Genomic DNA, 17230 nt, shown 5'->3' on the forward strand with positions numbered 1-17230 from the left:
CTTTTAGGACTTTAGGATTTTGTTCACCATGTTGTAAGTTTTTTTAAATTTGTTCACTCTGTATTTTAGGGAAATAAATTATATTTTTCAATTTTACAAAACTCATTGGTTTTGTTCTTTCTTGCAATGTAGTATAAGACCCTAACAAAGAGCAACTGAATTTGAAAGAATTAGAGCTGGCAGGCAGACCACACTGCATCCCTCTCCATTGCACACAAGTTCAGGTTACAATAAATATTAGGTTATGTACCCCTTTGAAAAAAAAAGAACTAGATAAATAGTTTCTTCATTTTGAGAAAATTGCTGAAAACTTGAAATTGCAAAGAGATCATTAGACTTTATTATTAAAAAAGTGTTTGTATTGGCAAGGCTCTTGAAGTTTACACTTCACTGTCAGTATGACAAAGTACTCATTATGATGTAGTTAAGGAATGTCCCTGACTGGTGCCCTGCTTGTGCAGTTGCCAGAGCTGTTGCAGACTGGTCTCTTGACAATAATGCTGGTCAGGAATTTGTTCCTTTGGTGGACACATTTATTGGTTTGATGAGGTTGCTTTTGCTCCTGTTATTGATCAGTCATGGGGTATTGATCACATTGGGCCTCTTTGTACTATACATTTTCTTTGTTGTAGTCAGGGGAGCAGGGGGGCAGTCGCTCATTGTCAAAAGGCAGCAGAGCAGGATCCTGTGATCTCCTGTTTTTTTCAGAGGGCTATTAGTGAACTTGGGGCCATGGCAATCCGGTTTGTTATTTTGTGAAAAATGGGGTCCTTATGAGGAAATGAAGAGAACTCGAGGTACTCGGTGGTGATGAGTGGTCAGTGAGCTATCAGTTTGTTGTTCTGAAGCCATATTGACAGGAAATTCTTAATCTAGCCAATGAAACTCCATTGGCTGGTCATTTAGGAGTCATTAAGACTTATCACAAGATCTTGAAATACTTTTATTGGCCGAGAAGTAAAAGTGATGTTTCTACATATTATAGATCTTGTCACATTTGTCAAATGGTCGGAAAATCCAATCAATACATAAGACTCATCTACAACCTGTTCCTGCATTTGATTAACCATTTAACTGAATAATGGTAGACTATGTCAGCCCCTTATGTAAGAACAAGCCAGGCAACATTATTTTGTTGATCATGATGTGTATATGTACAAGATTTCCAGAGGCAACTTTTATTTTTTGTTGCAGAACTTGCCACTGATATGAATTTTGTTACTGTCCTTCACCAAAGTATGCCAATCATGTTTTATTTTTAATTTTATATGTACATCAGTACATGTACTAATAATACTAAGCAAAGGTCTAAATCGATTTTCATTTTACAGAGTAAACTTTTACTTTGCAGTCTGATATCTCTGTTCTCAAAACTAATTGCTGTAACAATCAAGTTTATTTGTTCATGATATTTTTGTTAGTTAAACGATATTGAAAAAAGGGTTGTATATACAAGTCATCTAAAGGAAGCATAAAGCCAGAACATAATATATTATTATAAGCTGTTTTAGCTGATAAGCAACATGTGATAGGCAATTAATATTAATTCCTAATTGGTAGTAAATAATTTGTATGAAAAGTAATTATATTTAGAACGAAATCAGAGAATGAAAATGCAGTTGTGTAACATTTTTATATCAGATTTACAAATATAATTTCAGATACATTTCAGATCTTTTTAATACTTTTTTGTACATGTTGGGGAAATAATGGTTACATCTTCAGACTTCATCTGTTATTTGCACTGGTTATTGAAATAATTCAGATAAGGTGTGTTTGTGAACAAATGAAAAAGTACAATTCATTTAGTTTGCATTTACTTCACTTAAATTTTATTGCTGTGGAGCTCTAATCAGAATTTACAGCATTTGAACCAACATCATCTTCCATCTTTCTGAATGTACATAGTGCTTCATTATCAAAACCATTTGTATGTGTGTTGGCAACCTAACATAACTTTTAGTTTTTGTTTGTATTGTCTGTTGTAGATATGCTCATTACTACCAGTCTGCAGATGGCAGAGAGTACAGAACACTTTACAAAGCCTATGGAATCACATTTATCATCAAGGTTCATGGGACAGCCTCAAAATTCAGTTTCTTTCGCCTGATGCTCAGTGTGGGTAGTGGTCTGACCTATCTAACAATAGTAAGTACAATATTTTCTACAGCTGCTCAGTACTCTATCATACTCAGTACTCTATCATAATTCTTTAACATGGAGTACCTTTTATATCTACAGCTCAAAGAAGCTGGTGAGAAATATGATTCTCTTTTTTCCATAATGTATCTAAGTGCTTTGAATTTATTTAAATTTCACGAAACATTTTGTCACATCTCACAGACTGATACCTTTATAATACGTAATAGCCATTGTTAATAACTGACATAAAACATTAAAGGTTATTTTTATGTACTAGCAACAATGATAAAAACAACAACAACAATAATAATAATAATAATGTTGTTGTTGTTATAGGGTTTAATGTCATTTTTCAGCACAAGATAGGCTGTACATGGCAGCCAGTATAAATGGTAGAGGAAGAACCCAGGAAAATCCCGGAAAGAACCACAAACCCATGAGAAGCTACTAGAAAGCTTTCTCATGTACCCACATTGGCCAAACCCGATACTCCAATAATTATAATAATAATATTATAATTATTATTATTATTATTATTATTATTATTCATCTGGAATTTTTTTCAGGCCACCATCATTTGTGACTTTGTAGTTTACAACTGTTGTACAAATGCAGAATCAAAGTACAGAAAAACTAAAAATAAACAAGAAAATGTGGATGGTTTTTACAAGGTAAGAACGATAGACTCTATAACATGTAGTGGAGTTGGCTAGGAAAAATCAGGATTAAAGAATCATAATTTTTGGTCAGAAGTGACACTTGCCAAGTTTTGAGCCCAAGTGCAAGATTGACCTATCCTCATCAATATATGATGAACTATTATTTTAGTATTATCCCTGATTTATATAGTGTTTATTAGTATATCCCTGATTTATATAGTGTTTTTTAGTATTATCCCTGATTTATATAGTGTTTTTTAGTATTATCCCTGATTTATATAGTGTTTTTTAGTATATCCCTGATTTATATAGTGTTTTTTAGTATATCCCTGATTTATATAGTGTTTTTTAGTATTATCCCTGATTTATATAGTGTTTTTTAGTATATCCCTGATTTATATAGTGTTTTTTAGTATTATCCCTGATTTATATAGTGTTTTTTAGTATTATCCCTGATTTATATAGTGTTTAAAAAGGAAAATGGAAAAAAGTGCACTTAGTGCAGAAGGTCACAGGCAGGACAGGACATTCTACTGAGGGACTTATTGTTGGGAAAGTTGTGAAATGTGAGGTTTACTCCATATTTATTCTTCAGGTAAACATAATTATTTGTAAAGTTATTTAACAGCATATCACATCATTTAACAATCTATCTCTGTCAGTCTGCCTGTCAATTTTCTCTACTGTATATTTCAAAATTACAAGAGGTATTTGAGCTCTCCACTATAATGGTAATGAATGAAATTGATAAGATTCAGTTGCTACCTATTAATGATAATGTAAGATTTTCAAATATTGCTTTACCAATGTCATATATGTTTTCTTTAATTCTGGATGACTTATTTCAAAGTATTAGAATTTAATTTGTTTTTGTTAAATAATACTAGTACAACCAGGACTATTGATTGCCGATTGTAATTAATACAGCAGTGCCTCATAATGCTATCAACGGTTATATAATGTATATCTCTAATAGTGTCACCACAGTTAATGAGGTACAACTAGCTGCATAACAAAATATGATCCTTGAGCATACCTTTCTTATAAAAAGAACTGTTTTGTATGATGAAAGACCTGGATACAGTGACGGGCTGCTGAAAATGGATACAAAAATTAAATAGCAAATCTGGAGGACAACACATTTGTCAGTATGATAGAAAGTCCGGAGAAGTGTACTTATGGGTATCAATACATAAATTAAGTTATTTAATGTCAATTTCTCTGAGTTTATCATGATATAAACTGTCAGCTGCAGAATCACACAGTAAATAATGCCTTAAGTTCACCAGTGGACTGCAGGCTCTGCAACTTCCTGATGATGGTGCTGTAAAATGGCTGGGCAATATATTATAATAATAATGATGACTTTATTTAAAGAAGAAGCTCATTTGGTCAACTGACTGGTTGTCCAGTTGAGGTCTTCTACAATGACATTTGTACAAATATATATATATATATATATATATATATATATATATATATATATATATATATATATATAATGCACAATTTTTACAAGATAAGGTGTATTTAGACAACAAATACTATTAAAAACTCAACAATTTACTGCTACAATAAAATATGTACAAGGCTTCAAGGATGAGTACATACAGGATTCATACAAATAGTAGTAGTGAACATGTGCAAAACATTATAGGTGAGTACATGAAAACAATGCTGTAAAAAGTAGAACTACTGAATGAAACAAAATCATACAAATGATTGTTTCTGTACATGCTAAGAAGCTTTTTAAAAGATTGGCATGTGTCAGCCGACTTTATATAAGGTGGTATGGAATTCCATAGTTTGGCTCTAGATAAAGCAAACCTCTTCTTATAAAACTCTGAATTTGGTTTAGGTAAATAAAACTTGCTGTTTGAGATGGATCATAGTTCATACATACATACATTTTGAACAAATTTAAAATTACATTTAAGCTAATCAGGAGCCATACCATGTAAGGATTTATAGACTAGTAAACCCTTCTGAAATTGAGTTCTCAGCTGAAATGGAAGCCATTTTAGGGTTTTAAAAAGATTTGTTGATGGTGTATCTAAACCAGCATCAAGGATAACTCTAGCTGTCCTGTTTTGAAATTTCAGTAATCTTTCCTGATTTTCTATACCACTATTACCCCAGATAGAACAACAATATTAGAATAGTTCTTGAGAGAGATAAGATTTTATTATGTTCATTAGATAAAGCAGTGAATTAACCTTTTTAATGACTTTATCAACTTGTATTTTCCAGCACAAGATATGGTCCATCATAATGCCAAGTAGTTTTTCATTTTCAAACTGTTGTATATCCATTCCTTTTATCATTACTTTGAAATCATTTTTCTAAGCTTTTACTCTTAATCGACTACCTATGATCAAGGCTTTTGACCTGGCTGCATTTATCTTCATACCATTGTGTTCACACCAGTTATTTATTTTTACCAAATCTTTATTTAATTTAGTAATTAATCACAATCTCATGGCCTGTTAATCAAATGTTATATAATGATGTATCATCTGCAAAAATGTTGTTGGTGGATAGCTCAATGTGATATGGTAAATCATTGATGTACAACAGAAAGAGTAATGGTTCGAGAACTGATCCTTGTGGAACACCTAATTTTATCATTTTTTTATCAGAAAGTTTATTCAAAATAGAATCTTGTTTTTGTCTGCCTTCAAGATAGGACAAAACCAAATTAAGATTAACTTGATATGTGCTGAGCTTGTGATTTACATAGTCAAAAACCTTTGAAAGGTCAAGAAACACTGTGCCAGCAAGGTTGCCTTAATCTATTGCTGTTAACCAATCATCTACCATTCTAGTTAGTGTAGTCTAGCATGAATGTCCTTCATGGAAGCTTGATTGTCATGAATGTTTCCTCTTGGTAAAGAGAGCTGGTTATTAGATTTGGCTACCATTATCTAGAGGATGACGTCCCTCAATTTTATTGCCAAGTGTGAGTGGATATATAGAACATCAACAGAGAACTGAGCATAACTATTGAAGAGAAATAATACAATACGGGCCCCCTTTAGACAAGAGAATAACAATTTAATCAGTGTTTTATGTTGTGACCAGTTAGAGTTGAATTTTTTAAATTTGTCTTCAAATTATTTGGATTCCAAGAGATTATTTTTCCCTGGAAATACTTGTTCTCTAAATTATTTCTTGGACAAGGACACTTATTGAAATTTACAAAGAATTCAAACACTGGAATATTTATGTCTATGATTCAACAAAGAACTGTTGACACATCAGTACGATGCTGACCACAGCATACATCATTGCCTTCCATTTTGGATTTCATAAGGATTAAAACTTAGTTTCATTAGAATTTTTTATTACTAGGACTTCTATTTTTTAATTCTTGGATTATTCTTGGATATTTTTGGATTTGATTCATAAAAAAAGTTCTTTTTCTAATTTTTACCTTGTTTTTCTAGGGAAATAAATTATTTGTTAAATTTTACAAAGCTTGCTGTCTTTACTCTTTTCTTGTTGTGTTTTGTAAGAGCATAAACATAACATTATTTAGAGGATGACCTCCCTCGATTTTGTTGTCCAGTGGGAGTGGATAGATAGAACGTCAACAGAGAACTGAGAAGAGAAATAATACAATACGGGCCCCCTTTAGACAAGAGAATAACAGTTTAATAAATGACATAAATAATATTGATTCCATGGAATACAGTCCAAATCTTTAAATATTTAAAAAATGGATGATTGTAAAGCTACAGGACTTGATATGATTGGACCAAGGCCGCTAAAGGTAGCTGCACCTGCAACTGTAGAGAGTATAGCTTTCATTTGCAATGAAAGTATTAGGTCTAATAAATTTACACAAACATGGAAAACTGCCAAGGTTATACCATTGCATAAAGCAGGAACAAAAGATGATGTAAATAACTACAGACCCATCTCTATCCTTCCTTGTCTCTCCAAATCACTAGAAAAACATGTACATGATTCTTTTCTCAACTATTTAAACAAACACTTATGATCTTATTCATGATAATCAGTCTGGCTTTCACCAGAATAACTCCTGTGAAACTGCACTTGTATCTTTGATTGATAAATGACTGAAAGCATTAGATCAAGGAGAAATGGTAGGCACTATTATGGTTGATTTTCGTAAAGCTTTTGATCTTGTAGACCATGAAATTTTGCTTGAAAAACTAAAAATCTATCAATGCAGTGAAAACTCCCTAAACTGGTTTACTTCTTACTTAACCGATAGAGTGCAAAAAGTATCTTTAAATGATCAACTTTCTGAAAGAAAAAATATTAATTGTGGAGTACCACATGGCTCTATCCTTGGACCTCTGTTATTCATTCTATTTATCAACGATTTACCTGTTAAGATTGGAACTTCAATTTCTTCCACTGACCTCTATGCAGATGATACTACACTGTCTGAGATTGGTAAAACCAAAACGGTACTTGAAAATAACTTACAAGATGCTCTCAACAGACTTCAAGTATGGTACAAGGAAAACAGTATGATCATAAATACAGAAAAAATGAAAGCCCTTCTAGTTACAACACAACAAAAATGAGCAAGGCTAGATAGCAACAAACTCCAGGTTCTGTTTGACAGTGTGAGCCTCAATATGACCTCTCAAGATAGAATTCTTGGTGTATTCATGTATAACAATCTTACTTGGTCTATTCACATTAAACATATTTCAAATAAGGTTAATTCTTATCTTTGGCTACTGAGGAAAATCAAAACATACATTCCTCTTCAGTATAGGGTCATCTTTTATAAAAGTTATATTCAGCCATATCTGGACTACTGTAATGTAATTTGGGGTAATACCTCTAATTCAAACATAACAACACTTTTAAGACTCCAAAAGAGGGTTTGCCATTTAATTCTATATCAAAGTATAGACAATTTTCAGGATGAAATGAATAATATAAAGGTTTTAACAATACATGAAAGAATATTTCTTAGAAAGGCCAGATTGATGAATAAAATATCCAGAAAAGCCATTCCTGTCTATCTAAGCAATATCTTTAACCAAAGAGATGCTGATGGTACTCCAAATTTAAGGTCCGTAAGAAGGAAAAATTACATTATACCAAGGCCAAAGAAGGAATAGTTTAAAAATGGTTTTCAATAACCACTGGTATGGAACATTCCCAGTGACATAAGGCAGGCTTCTAGCATTTCATCTTTTCATAATCAATGTCTTAAATGGATGAAATCTTTAGAAAATTTAACAGTTCTAGTGCAAAACAAACTGCCTGCTTTTCTGTAATTTTGCATCATCTTCATAGCTGAATTTTTCAATGCAGGATGGTATTTTATGTTTTATATATGTCTATGTTTTCACTGATGCCTGTGCTTGTGTTCCAGGCTTGATACTTTGAATTTTAAAATGAATTAATTATTTAGTGTCAAGCCAGACTCTTCACATCATGTTGTATATACTGTATATATTGTACATAACAGATAGAAGGCCTCAAGGTAGATTAGTTCTGTAACTAATTGCATTACCTTCTCTAAATAAAGTCTTTATTATTATTATTATTATTATTATTATTATTATTATTGTTATTATTATTATAGTGTCAGCTTCAATTCAAACAAATTTACATTACAGAATTTCAATAGCAGTGTTCTATTATTGATTCATTACATCAAGATAACGAGAGTGGTGAAACAAGCACAATGTCCACGCCTGATCTGCATCACCTAGCTTCACTTCCTGTCTTAGTTTCCATGTATCCCATGTCTTCCCACCTTCACGTGTGTACGTTTGATCTTTCTTGATCCTTCTATCCTAATTGCTTGATCTCTTATCTGGATTTCCCTTTTTCAGACTGTCCAAGACTCTTCCAGAGAGCAGTTTCCCTGAATGACAAAATTACCACTCAGTCTCTATTTGTATCACCTTCTATATGTATATAAATTCTCTCACTTTTGTTACTCAGAAGGCATAAACTAGCTATCCAAACACTGCATAAATTCTGACAAAAGATGACCTTAACGGTTAATGGTCCTTACAAATTTAGGCTGTATTTTTAGTAAGGTACAATAATTATCTCTAGTTACAAATGATCCCTGTAATGTACATCTAAGTCTGACTTAATTTGATAGGTCATCACCCTCATTTCACAGCAACTAACAATAAATTAACATGTGAGCAGTACATATAAACAAACATTCCCGTATCTCTATGCATACACTACCACATGACTCCTTAGACATCCAACCTAGTCAGTTCCACTCAATAAGATGCATGCTATCAATTACTATTGCATAGGACTCACTAACATCTAGCTCAAGGCAATCCCTAACCTACACGACTCTTCAGGCTTTAAAAAATCAGATATAAATATGCAATTATCGTTAACTCATGATAATCAGTATTGTCTTAACAGACAAAGGAAATTAATTCATATAATCCTACACATCTGAAAACTGGATCGCATGCAGTCAGTCAGTTCTATCAATGAACTAATAACTATAATAATAATAATAATAATAATGACCTTATTTAAAGAGGGTAACACAATTAGCTAAAAACTAATCTACCTTGAGGCCCTCATACAAAGGAATTTATTTATTTAAGCTGCATCTCTGAGGCCACTGGATATATTGGGTTTGGAAGAAGGAAATAGAGTGGGCATTTCTAATCTCAGCTGGAATACTATTCCAGAGCAGAGTTCCAGAGTATTGGAAACTTTTTTTAAATAACTCCTTATTTGGTTTGGGAATTTTATACTGTTTGGTAGACATGGATCGCAGGTGGGGAGTATTACCAGGTAGCCTATACTATAAACTAAAGACATAAATTGCATAAAGAGTTCTAGCATATCAACAGATTTCCATGAAACTGAATAAACAATGCATATTATGGATCCTAGGAATATCAAACACATTTGCATAAAGCAAAACAAACAAAATAGAAAATTGCATGAAAAATTAAAATTGCATACCTTAATGCTATTCTTTCTAAGAAAATGTGCATCCTAGCACTAAAGGCCTGTCTTCGCCTACAAGACAGCCACCTGGTCCCCTTACTTGTCTTAATGAGGAAGAACTACTTTTTAGTTTTCCCTAGAGTCAAAAGAGTCTTGCTTCTCTTGCAGGAAAATCTCAGACTGAAGAAATTCACCCAAAGTTGTTACTTTAAATTCCACCTTTCTCCAGGGTGTACGCCTTAAGTTAAACTGACCAATTGTAATCAGCCATTCCTAATTTTTTCCTCAAGATAATTATATCTTCCATCAGATTTTGACAGCCTAGAGTCTGAGAAATATGACACATATCAACTTTCTTTGGTTAAATGACTATTTGACATGCCGTTCCCATTAAACAGGTATGGTCGGCATCTTAATGTTTACTTTCCCAGGACAGCTTTGCGATGCCCGGGTCAATTCTAAATTAGCCATAGATGCTGGCTTCTCCCTCACCCATGAAATGTACCAACTGACATGGGAAAAGGTCAAAGTAACCCTTCACATAAAGCCTTGCTGACTTGACTCTAGTAAAATTTTCATGAAGAGTGTATTCAATTTTAATGTTCAAAATTCAACATATTACACATGTCTTTCTAATATCTTTGAAAGTGATGATAAAACTGATATAGGTCTATAGTTATTCATATAAGAAAGATCTCCCTTCATATATATTGGAGTTACTTTCACCAGTTTTAGCCTGTTTGGAAAGATACCTGTGGAAATACTTAGATTGAAGATATAATTAAGTGAAGGTGCAAATCACTTGAGATGAGAGTTTTAAGAATTTAGCACTTCTATTATCTAGACCTGTTGCTGTTGTGACAGCAAGTTGGTCTAATTCATTTAAAATGAATTCAAGGCTCTAGGGGGGATTTTGAAGCACTCTTCTTTGCTAAGTTTTGAAGAAATATGTTCATTTAATTCATCACTGGAGAATCTTTTATGAGTTGTGAAAACCACATGTTTTTCATCTATATTCATAAAGTAATCATTGAGTGCATTTGCAGTTTCAAGAAGTTTTTGCTGAATATCACCATTTGCATCACTAAATGGCAGGTTATTGACAGATTTGCCACTCAAGTCATTGAAGGTTTTCCAGAGTTTTCTAGGATTCTTGTTTGTAATACTATCTGATATTTCAGTAGAATAATAAGTTTTCTTTGTCTTTTGAATCATTGACTTGACTCTGTTTCTCCATAATCTGTAATTGTCAGTATCTTTTAATTTATGAAATCTATCCCTTGTCTTAATAGCATTTGGTATATCACCTGTAATCCAGTTTGGTTGATTTTGTTGGTTGACTCTCTTGAAATTAATAGGAACATGAGTGCTCAGGGTGTCAGTAAACGTATCTATCTAGATATCAAGAGCATCTGATGGGTCATCAAAACATTCAATCACTGACCAAGGGATATTTTTCAATCCTTTAAGGAATAGTTGTTTTTTTAATCTTTTCAATATTCGATACCCGATATATTTGCGATGATAAGTTTAACTTTTTTTACTTAATTTTCTTGTACAGCATATAGGATAATGATCACTTATGGAATATTGGGGAACTGCAACTTCTATAATATTATCAGCATTGTTAGTATAACTATGATCAATTAGTGTTTCAGATACCTCTATTAACCTAGTGGGTACATGAACTAGCTGTTGATAATTCAGAGAATTCATGGTCTTAATCCAGCTTTTATTGGTTTCATAAAGCAAATTGTAATTGAAGTCACCTCCTAAACAGACTTCTTTATTTTCTATATACAGAGCTTCAAGCTTGTTTGGAAATGTATTATGCCAAGCATTGTCAGTGTTCGGTGGTCTATATACACAGCCCAATACAAATGGTTTTTAGACATTATGTCTCCTTTCTAGCCAGATTATTTACATACCAATTTCCTCAAGATCATATCGATGTTCTAAAGAAATGCCATCCTTAATGTAAATGAGAAGTCCACCACCCTTTTGGACAAGTCAGTCTTTTCTTTGAAAACTAGTTAGGAATTTTAAGTTCATCTTCATGAAAAAGTTCATGCAAGAAGGTTTCCCTGAAAGCAAAAATATCAGTTACTGAATTATTTCTTGAAAGAAGTAATTTGATTTCATCTAGTGTTTGGAAAAAGATAATGACTGTTCAGATGGTAAATTGTCAGACCTTTCTGCTTCAGCCACTGATTTTGAGAGAATTCTGAGTTTTGATGGTTTTCAGATGAATGATGTGGAATTACAAAATTAATATTTTCACTATCAGTATCATGAACCATGATATTCCTCTAAATTTTCATTTATACATTGTCCTAAATCATGATATAAACTGTTTCTTCAGTAGATTATTCATTGACTCTTGAAACATTAACACATTCAACAGTTAAGTCAATAGCAGTTACAACATTATGGTCACTTTCATTCGTGGAGCACAAGAGGTAATTCCATAGACATCATCACTCAGTGTGGTATCTGTACTGTGTTTTCTGTCATCACAGGGAGAATTCCATGGACATCATCACTCAGTGGGGTATCTGTACTTTGTGTTCTGTCATCACAGGGAGAATTCCATGGACATCATCACTCAGTGGGGTATCTGTACTTTGTTTTCTGTCATCACAGGGAGAATTCCATGGACATCATCACTCAGTGGGGTATCTGTACTTTGTTTTCTGTCATCACAGGGAGAATTCCATGGACATCATCACTCAGTGGGGTATCTGTACTTTGTGTTCTGTCATCACAGGGAGAATTCCATGGACATCATCAGTCAGTGTGGTATCAGCAGAATGCTTTCTGTCATCACAGGGAGAATTCCATGGACATCATCAATCAGTGGGGTATCTGTACTTTGTGTTCTGTCATCACAGGGAGAATTCCATGGACATCATCAATCAGTGTGGTATCTGAACCTTGTTTTCTGTCATCACAGGGAGAATTCCATGGACATCATCAATCAGTGGGGTATCTGTACTTTGTTTTCTGTCATCACAGGGAGAATTCCATGGACATCATCACTCAGTGGGGTATCTGTACTTTGTGTTCTGTCATCACAGGGAGAATTCCATGGACATCATCAATCAGTATGGTATCTGTACTTTGTTTTCTGTCATCACAGGGAGAATTCCATGGACATCATCACTCAGTGGGGTATCTGTACTTTGTTTTCTGTCATCACAGGGAGAATTCCATGGACATCATCACTCAGTGGGGTATCTGTACTTTGTGTTCTGTCATCACAGGGAGAATTCCATGGACATCATCAGTCAGTGTGGTATCAGCAGAATGCTTTCTGTCATCACAGGGAGAATTCCATGGACATCATCAATCAGTGGGGTATCTGTACTTTGTGTTCTGTCATCACAGGGAGAATTCCATGGACATCATCAATCAGTGTGGTATCTGAACCTTGTTTTCTGTCATCACAGGGAGAATTCCATGGACATCATCAATCAGTGGGGTATCTGTACTTTGTTTTCTGTCATCACAGGGAGAATTCCATGGACATCATCAATCAGTGGGGTATCTGTACTTTGTTTTCTGTCATCACAGGGAGAATTCCATGGACATCATCAATCAGTGGGGTATCTGTACTTTGTTTTCTGTCATCACAGGGAGAATTCCATGGACATCATCAGTCAGTGGGGTATCTGTACTTTGTGTTCTGTCATCACAGGGAGAATTCCATGGACATCATCAATCAGTGTGGTATCAGCAGAATGCTTTTTGTCATCACAGGGAGAATTCCATGGACATCATCAATCAGTGGGGTATCTGTACTTTGTGTTCTGTCATCACAGGGAGAATTCCATGGACATCATCAATCAGTGTGGTATCTGAACCTTGTTTTCTGTCATCACAGGGAGAATTCCATGGACATCATCAATCAGTGGGGTATCTGTACTTTGTTTTCTGTCATCACGGGGAGAATTCCATGGACATCATCAATCAGTGTGGTATCAGCAGAATGCTTTCTGTCATCACAGGGAGAATTCCATGAACATCATCAATCAGTGGGGTATCTGTACTTTGTTTTCTGTCATCACAGGGAGAATTCCATGGACATTATCAATCAGTGGGGTATCTGTACTTTGTTTTCTGTCATCACAGGGAGAATTCCGTGGACATCATCAATCAGTGTGGTATCAGCAGAATGCTTTCTGTCATCACAGGGAGAATTACATTTAGATGATTTTATACGGTGTTTTGAAGTTTCTGGAAAAATGTGTTTGGTTGTTAATCCTTTGGCCCCATCTTCATTGCCATTTTTCTAAAACTGCATATTTGTGTGGAACATTTCACAGTGTTTTGCCTTATGTCCATATGGCAGACAGTCATGACACTGTATTTTACTTGTGTATCTGTATGATTGTACATTATGCCCATGTTCAAAACAGTAGAAACATCTCCTTGATTTCTGTTGATGGTTGTAACAGTTTACAAGGTCCCAATTATGTTTGTGGTCTATATTTCTATACCTTTTAGAGGCGTCATAGCTGTCTTTTAGTATTGGGAAAATCTCATTTATTACATTGAGAAAATGGGACAGACTCTTCTTGTTTAGATGAATTCTGTCTTTTGCCATTAAGTGTTCCAGAAAACTAATCCAGACTTGGTCACAAATCCATGTTCAATGTCTCTCATTTTGTGATTTCTTTCCTGACATAGATGTTATAATAATAATAATAATAATAATAATAATAATAATAATAATAATAATAAAGACTTTATTTAGAGAAGGTAACTCAATTAGTTACAGAACTAATCTACCTTGAGGCCTTCTATCTGTTATGTACAATATATACAGTATATACAACATGATGTCAAGAGTCTGGCTTGACACTAAATAATTAAGTAATTTTAAAATTCAAAGTATCAAGCCTGGAACACATGCACAGGCATCAGTGAAAACATGAACATATATAAAACATAAAATATAATCCTGCATTGAAAAATTCAGCTATGAAAATGATGTAAAATTACAGAAAAGCAGGCGGTATTTTTTTGTACTCGAACTGTTCAATTTTCTAAAGATTTCATCCATTTAAGACATTGATTGTGAAAAGCTGAAATGATAGGAGCCTGCCTTATGTCACTGGGAATGTTGTTCCATACTAGTGGACCAGTATATTGAAAACTTTTTTTTAAACAATTCCTTCTTTGACCTTGGTATAATGTAATTTTTTCTTCTTATGGACCTTAAATTTGGAGTGCCATCAGCATCTCTTTGGTGAAAGATATTGCTTAGATAGACAGGAATGGCTTTTCTGGATACTTTATACATCAGTTAGGCCTTTCTAAGAAATATTCTTTCATGTATTGTTAAAACCTTTATATTATTCCCTGCATTCTGAAAATTGTCTATACTTTGATCTAGAATTAAATGGCAAGCCCTCTTTTGGAGTCTTAAAAGTGTTGTTATGTTTGAATTAGAGGTATTACCCCAAATTACATTACAGTAGTCCAGATATGGCTGAACATAACTTTTATAAAAGATAACCCTATACTGAAGAGGAATGTATGTTTTGATTTTCCTCAGTAGCCAAAGATAAGAGTTAACCTTTTTTGAAATATGTTTAATGTTGAATTAGAGCTTCAACTCACTAATGTCTGTGTGAATTGATGGGCATGCACTGCATAAAAAGATAAAGCAGTTAGGATTTTCCAGGTATTAGTTGTTTAGGATGTTATAAAAATTGGTTTCAATCTGACGGGATACTGTCACTCCCAAAAAGTTGGTTATTAATTGTCACTTTGTGGGTGTTGGTCACTCAAGTGGCATGTTAGTAAGTGTAGGTATTAGTTTTTTTAAATGTGCTGTTGGTGAGTAGATGACTGGGTGATTCGTCCAATGGCATATTGGTTGAGTAACTGTAATTTTATTTTCCCTTGAGCCCATTTCAGCCATCAATGAAATATTCTTTACTTTTAAAACTAAATAAAATAATTGGTTTGAGCAGCCTTTAACCGTTGCTTACATTACTTTTAGTAATGACACATTACTGAGTCATTGTGACGTCAATGAAGCTATTAGGACAAAATTACTACCTGTCTTGAGAACAGTTCAAAATATTTACAATCAACAGTTTCTCTTTAGTATGTAGTGGAAAAGGCTAAAGATGTTCTAACTGGGTTTCTTTCATGCATTTACAATTATTTCATTTCAGTCACCAGCACACGATTTGATGAATAAGGCAATTGCATGTATTTGGAAGGATAGGAGAACCACATTGGACCACAGAACTGAAACTTCTGGACATGACCAAAATACACAGAATAATACTTCAGTATAGATATGTAATAATTTTGTATACTTCTAAATCAGACAAATTTGTTGGGGATTTGATTTCATTTTTTTCCACCATTGATTAAAATTTAGGATTTTAAATCAAAATGAAATAGTTTCTTGTAGTAATACATTAAATGTGTGTCTTTATGAAATAGTTTCTTGTAGTAATACATTAAATGTGTGTCTTCAGTACTTTATTTCTTTTGCTTATACAAACACGATTGCAATTCCAAGCAGAAGCTATAGTAGATAAGGACCATTTTCTGTCCCTCTCTCAGATTGTATTAATTTGATGTACTATATGTATATCACATGTACAAGATGTTCTTATTTCATTTTTGACAGATGATTTGCATTCTTGTGCCAGTTGCCTTGGAAATAGTGTATGTATGAAATGGAAAGAAATCAAAATTTTTCCCTTTTGTTCCATGCATTTCTGATTGATATCCATAACTATTCATCTAATATAACATAATAGAAATGTATTTTCATCATATTTTAAATTACATGTATGAAGTGAAGGTGCAGATTTTAATTAAAAGAATTCATAACACCAGTCTTTAGTCTTTTTTGCATTTAGCATAAGTGTGAATTTATTATTTTGCACTGAATGTGAATTTTTGTGGAGATGGCTTGCTACATATCACAGATTTATGACCCAATGAATGATGATATTTCTGTGGAAACAGTAGGACTCCTTATTCAGTCCCCAGACTTAAGTAGTGGGAAAACAATAGGACCTCTTCCCCAATCCCCAAATTTAAGTACTGAAAAAAATGCAATTTTCACAGAACTATGACAATGTATACTCTAAACATTTTCTATATTCTTAAATAAAAGAGGCAAAATGCATATGAATTCTATTTTGTCATCATCAAGGTATAAAGGCATGTCTTTTCATTTTGAGCTGCTTCCGAAGAGATAAACAGATTTATTATTTCGTGCTTTTTTAAAGAAATTAATCATTGGAAGAATCATGACTCACTTTAACCAATAAAGTCTTGTTTAGTTTTAAGACATTTGAGTGTCCAGTTTTAATTCAGATTTAAGTTCTGTTGGTAAAATTCATGCCACAGGTTTCATTGTTTAAGTTTGTTTTTGTTAAATATTCCATCATTTTATTAGTCAAACCCATTTTAATTTTAATTATGAATTATGTTATGAATGTAAAGTATTGCCCTCT

The 17230-nt window shown here is 33.3% G+C and overlaps 1 protein-coding gene across 1 annotated transcript in view; it reads left to right on the plus strand.

Annotated features, from left to right (window-relative positions):
* LOC149775306 (P2X purinoceptor 4a-like) overlaps positions 1-16600 on the plus strand; it is a 55463-nt gene extending 38863 nt beyond the window's left edge. Inside the window, exons 7-9 of the mRNA XM_089944385.1 lie at positions 1989-2148; positions 2709-2813; positions 15926-16600. Of these exons, the coding sequence (XP_089800511.1) occupies positions 1989-2148; positions 2709-2813; positions 15926-16051 (391 nt within the window). The 3' untranslated portion in view covers positions 16052-16600. The remainder of the gene's footprint in view (positions 1-1988; positions 2149-2708; positions 2814-15925) is intronic.
* Positions 16601-17230: the final 630 nt, after the last annotated feature.

Source organism: Sinohyriopsis cumingii, chromosome 19 (assembly GCF_028554795.1).
Source record: "Sinohyriopsis cumingii isolate HCF-2022 chromosome 19, ASM2855479v2, whole genome shotgun sequence".
Taxonomy (NCBI): Eukaryota; Metazoa; Mollusca; class Bivalvia; order Unionida; family Unionidae; genus Sinohyriopsis; species Sinohyriopsis cumingii.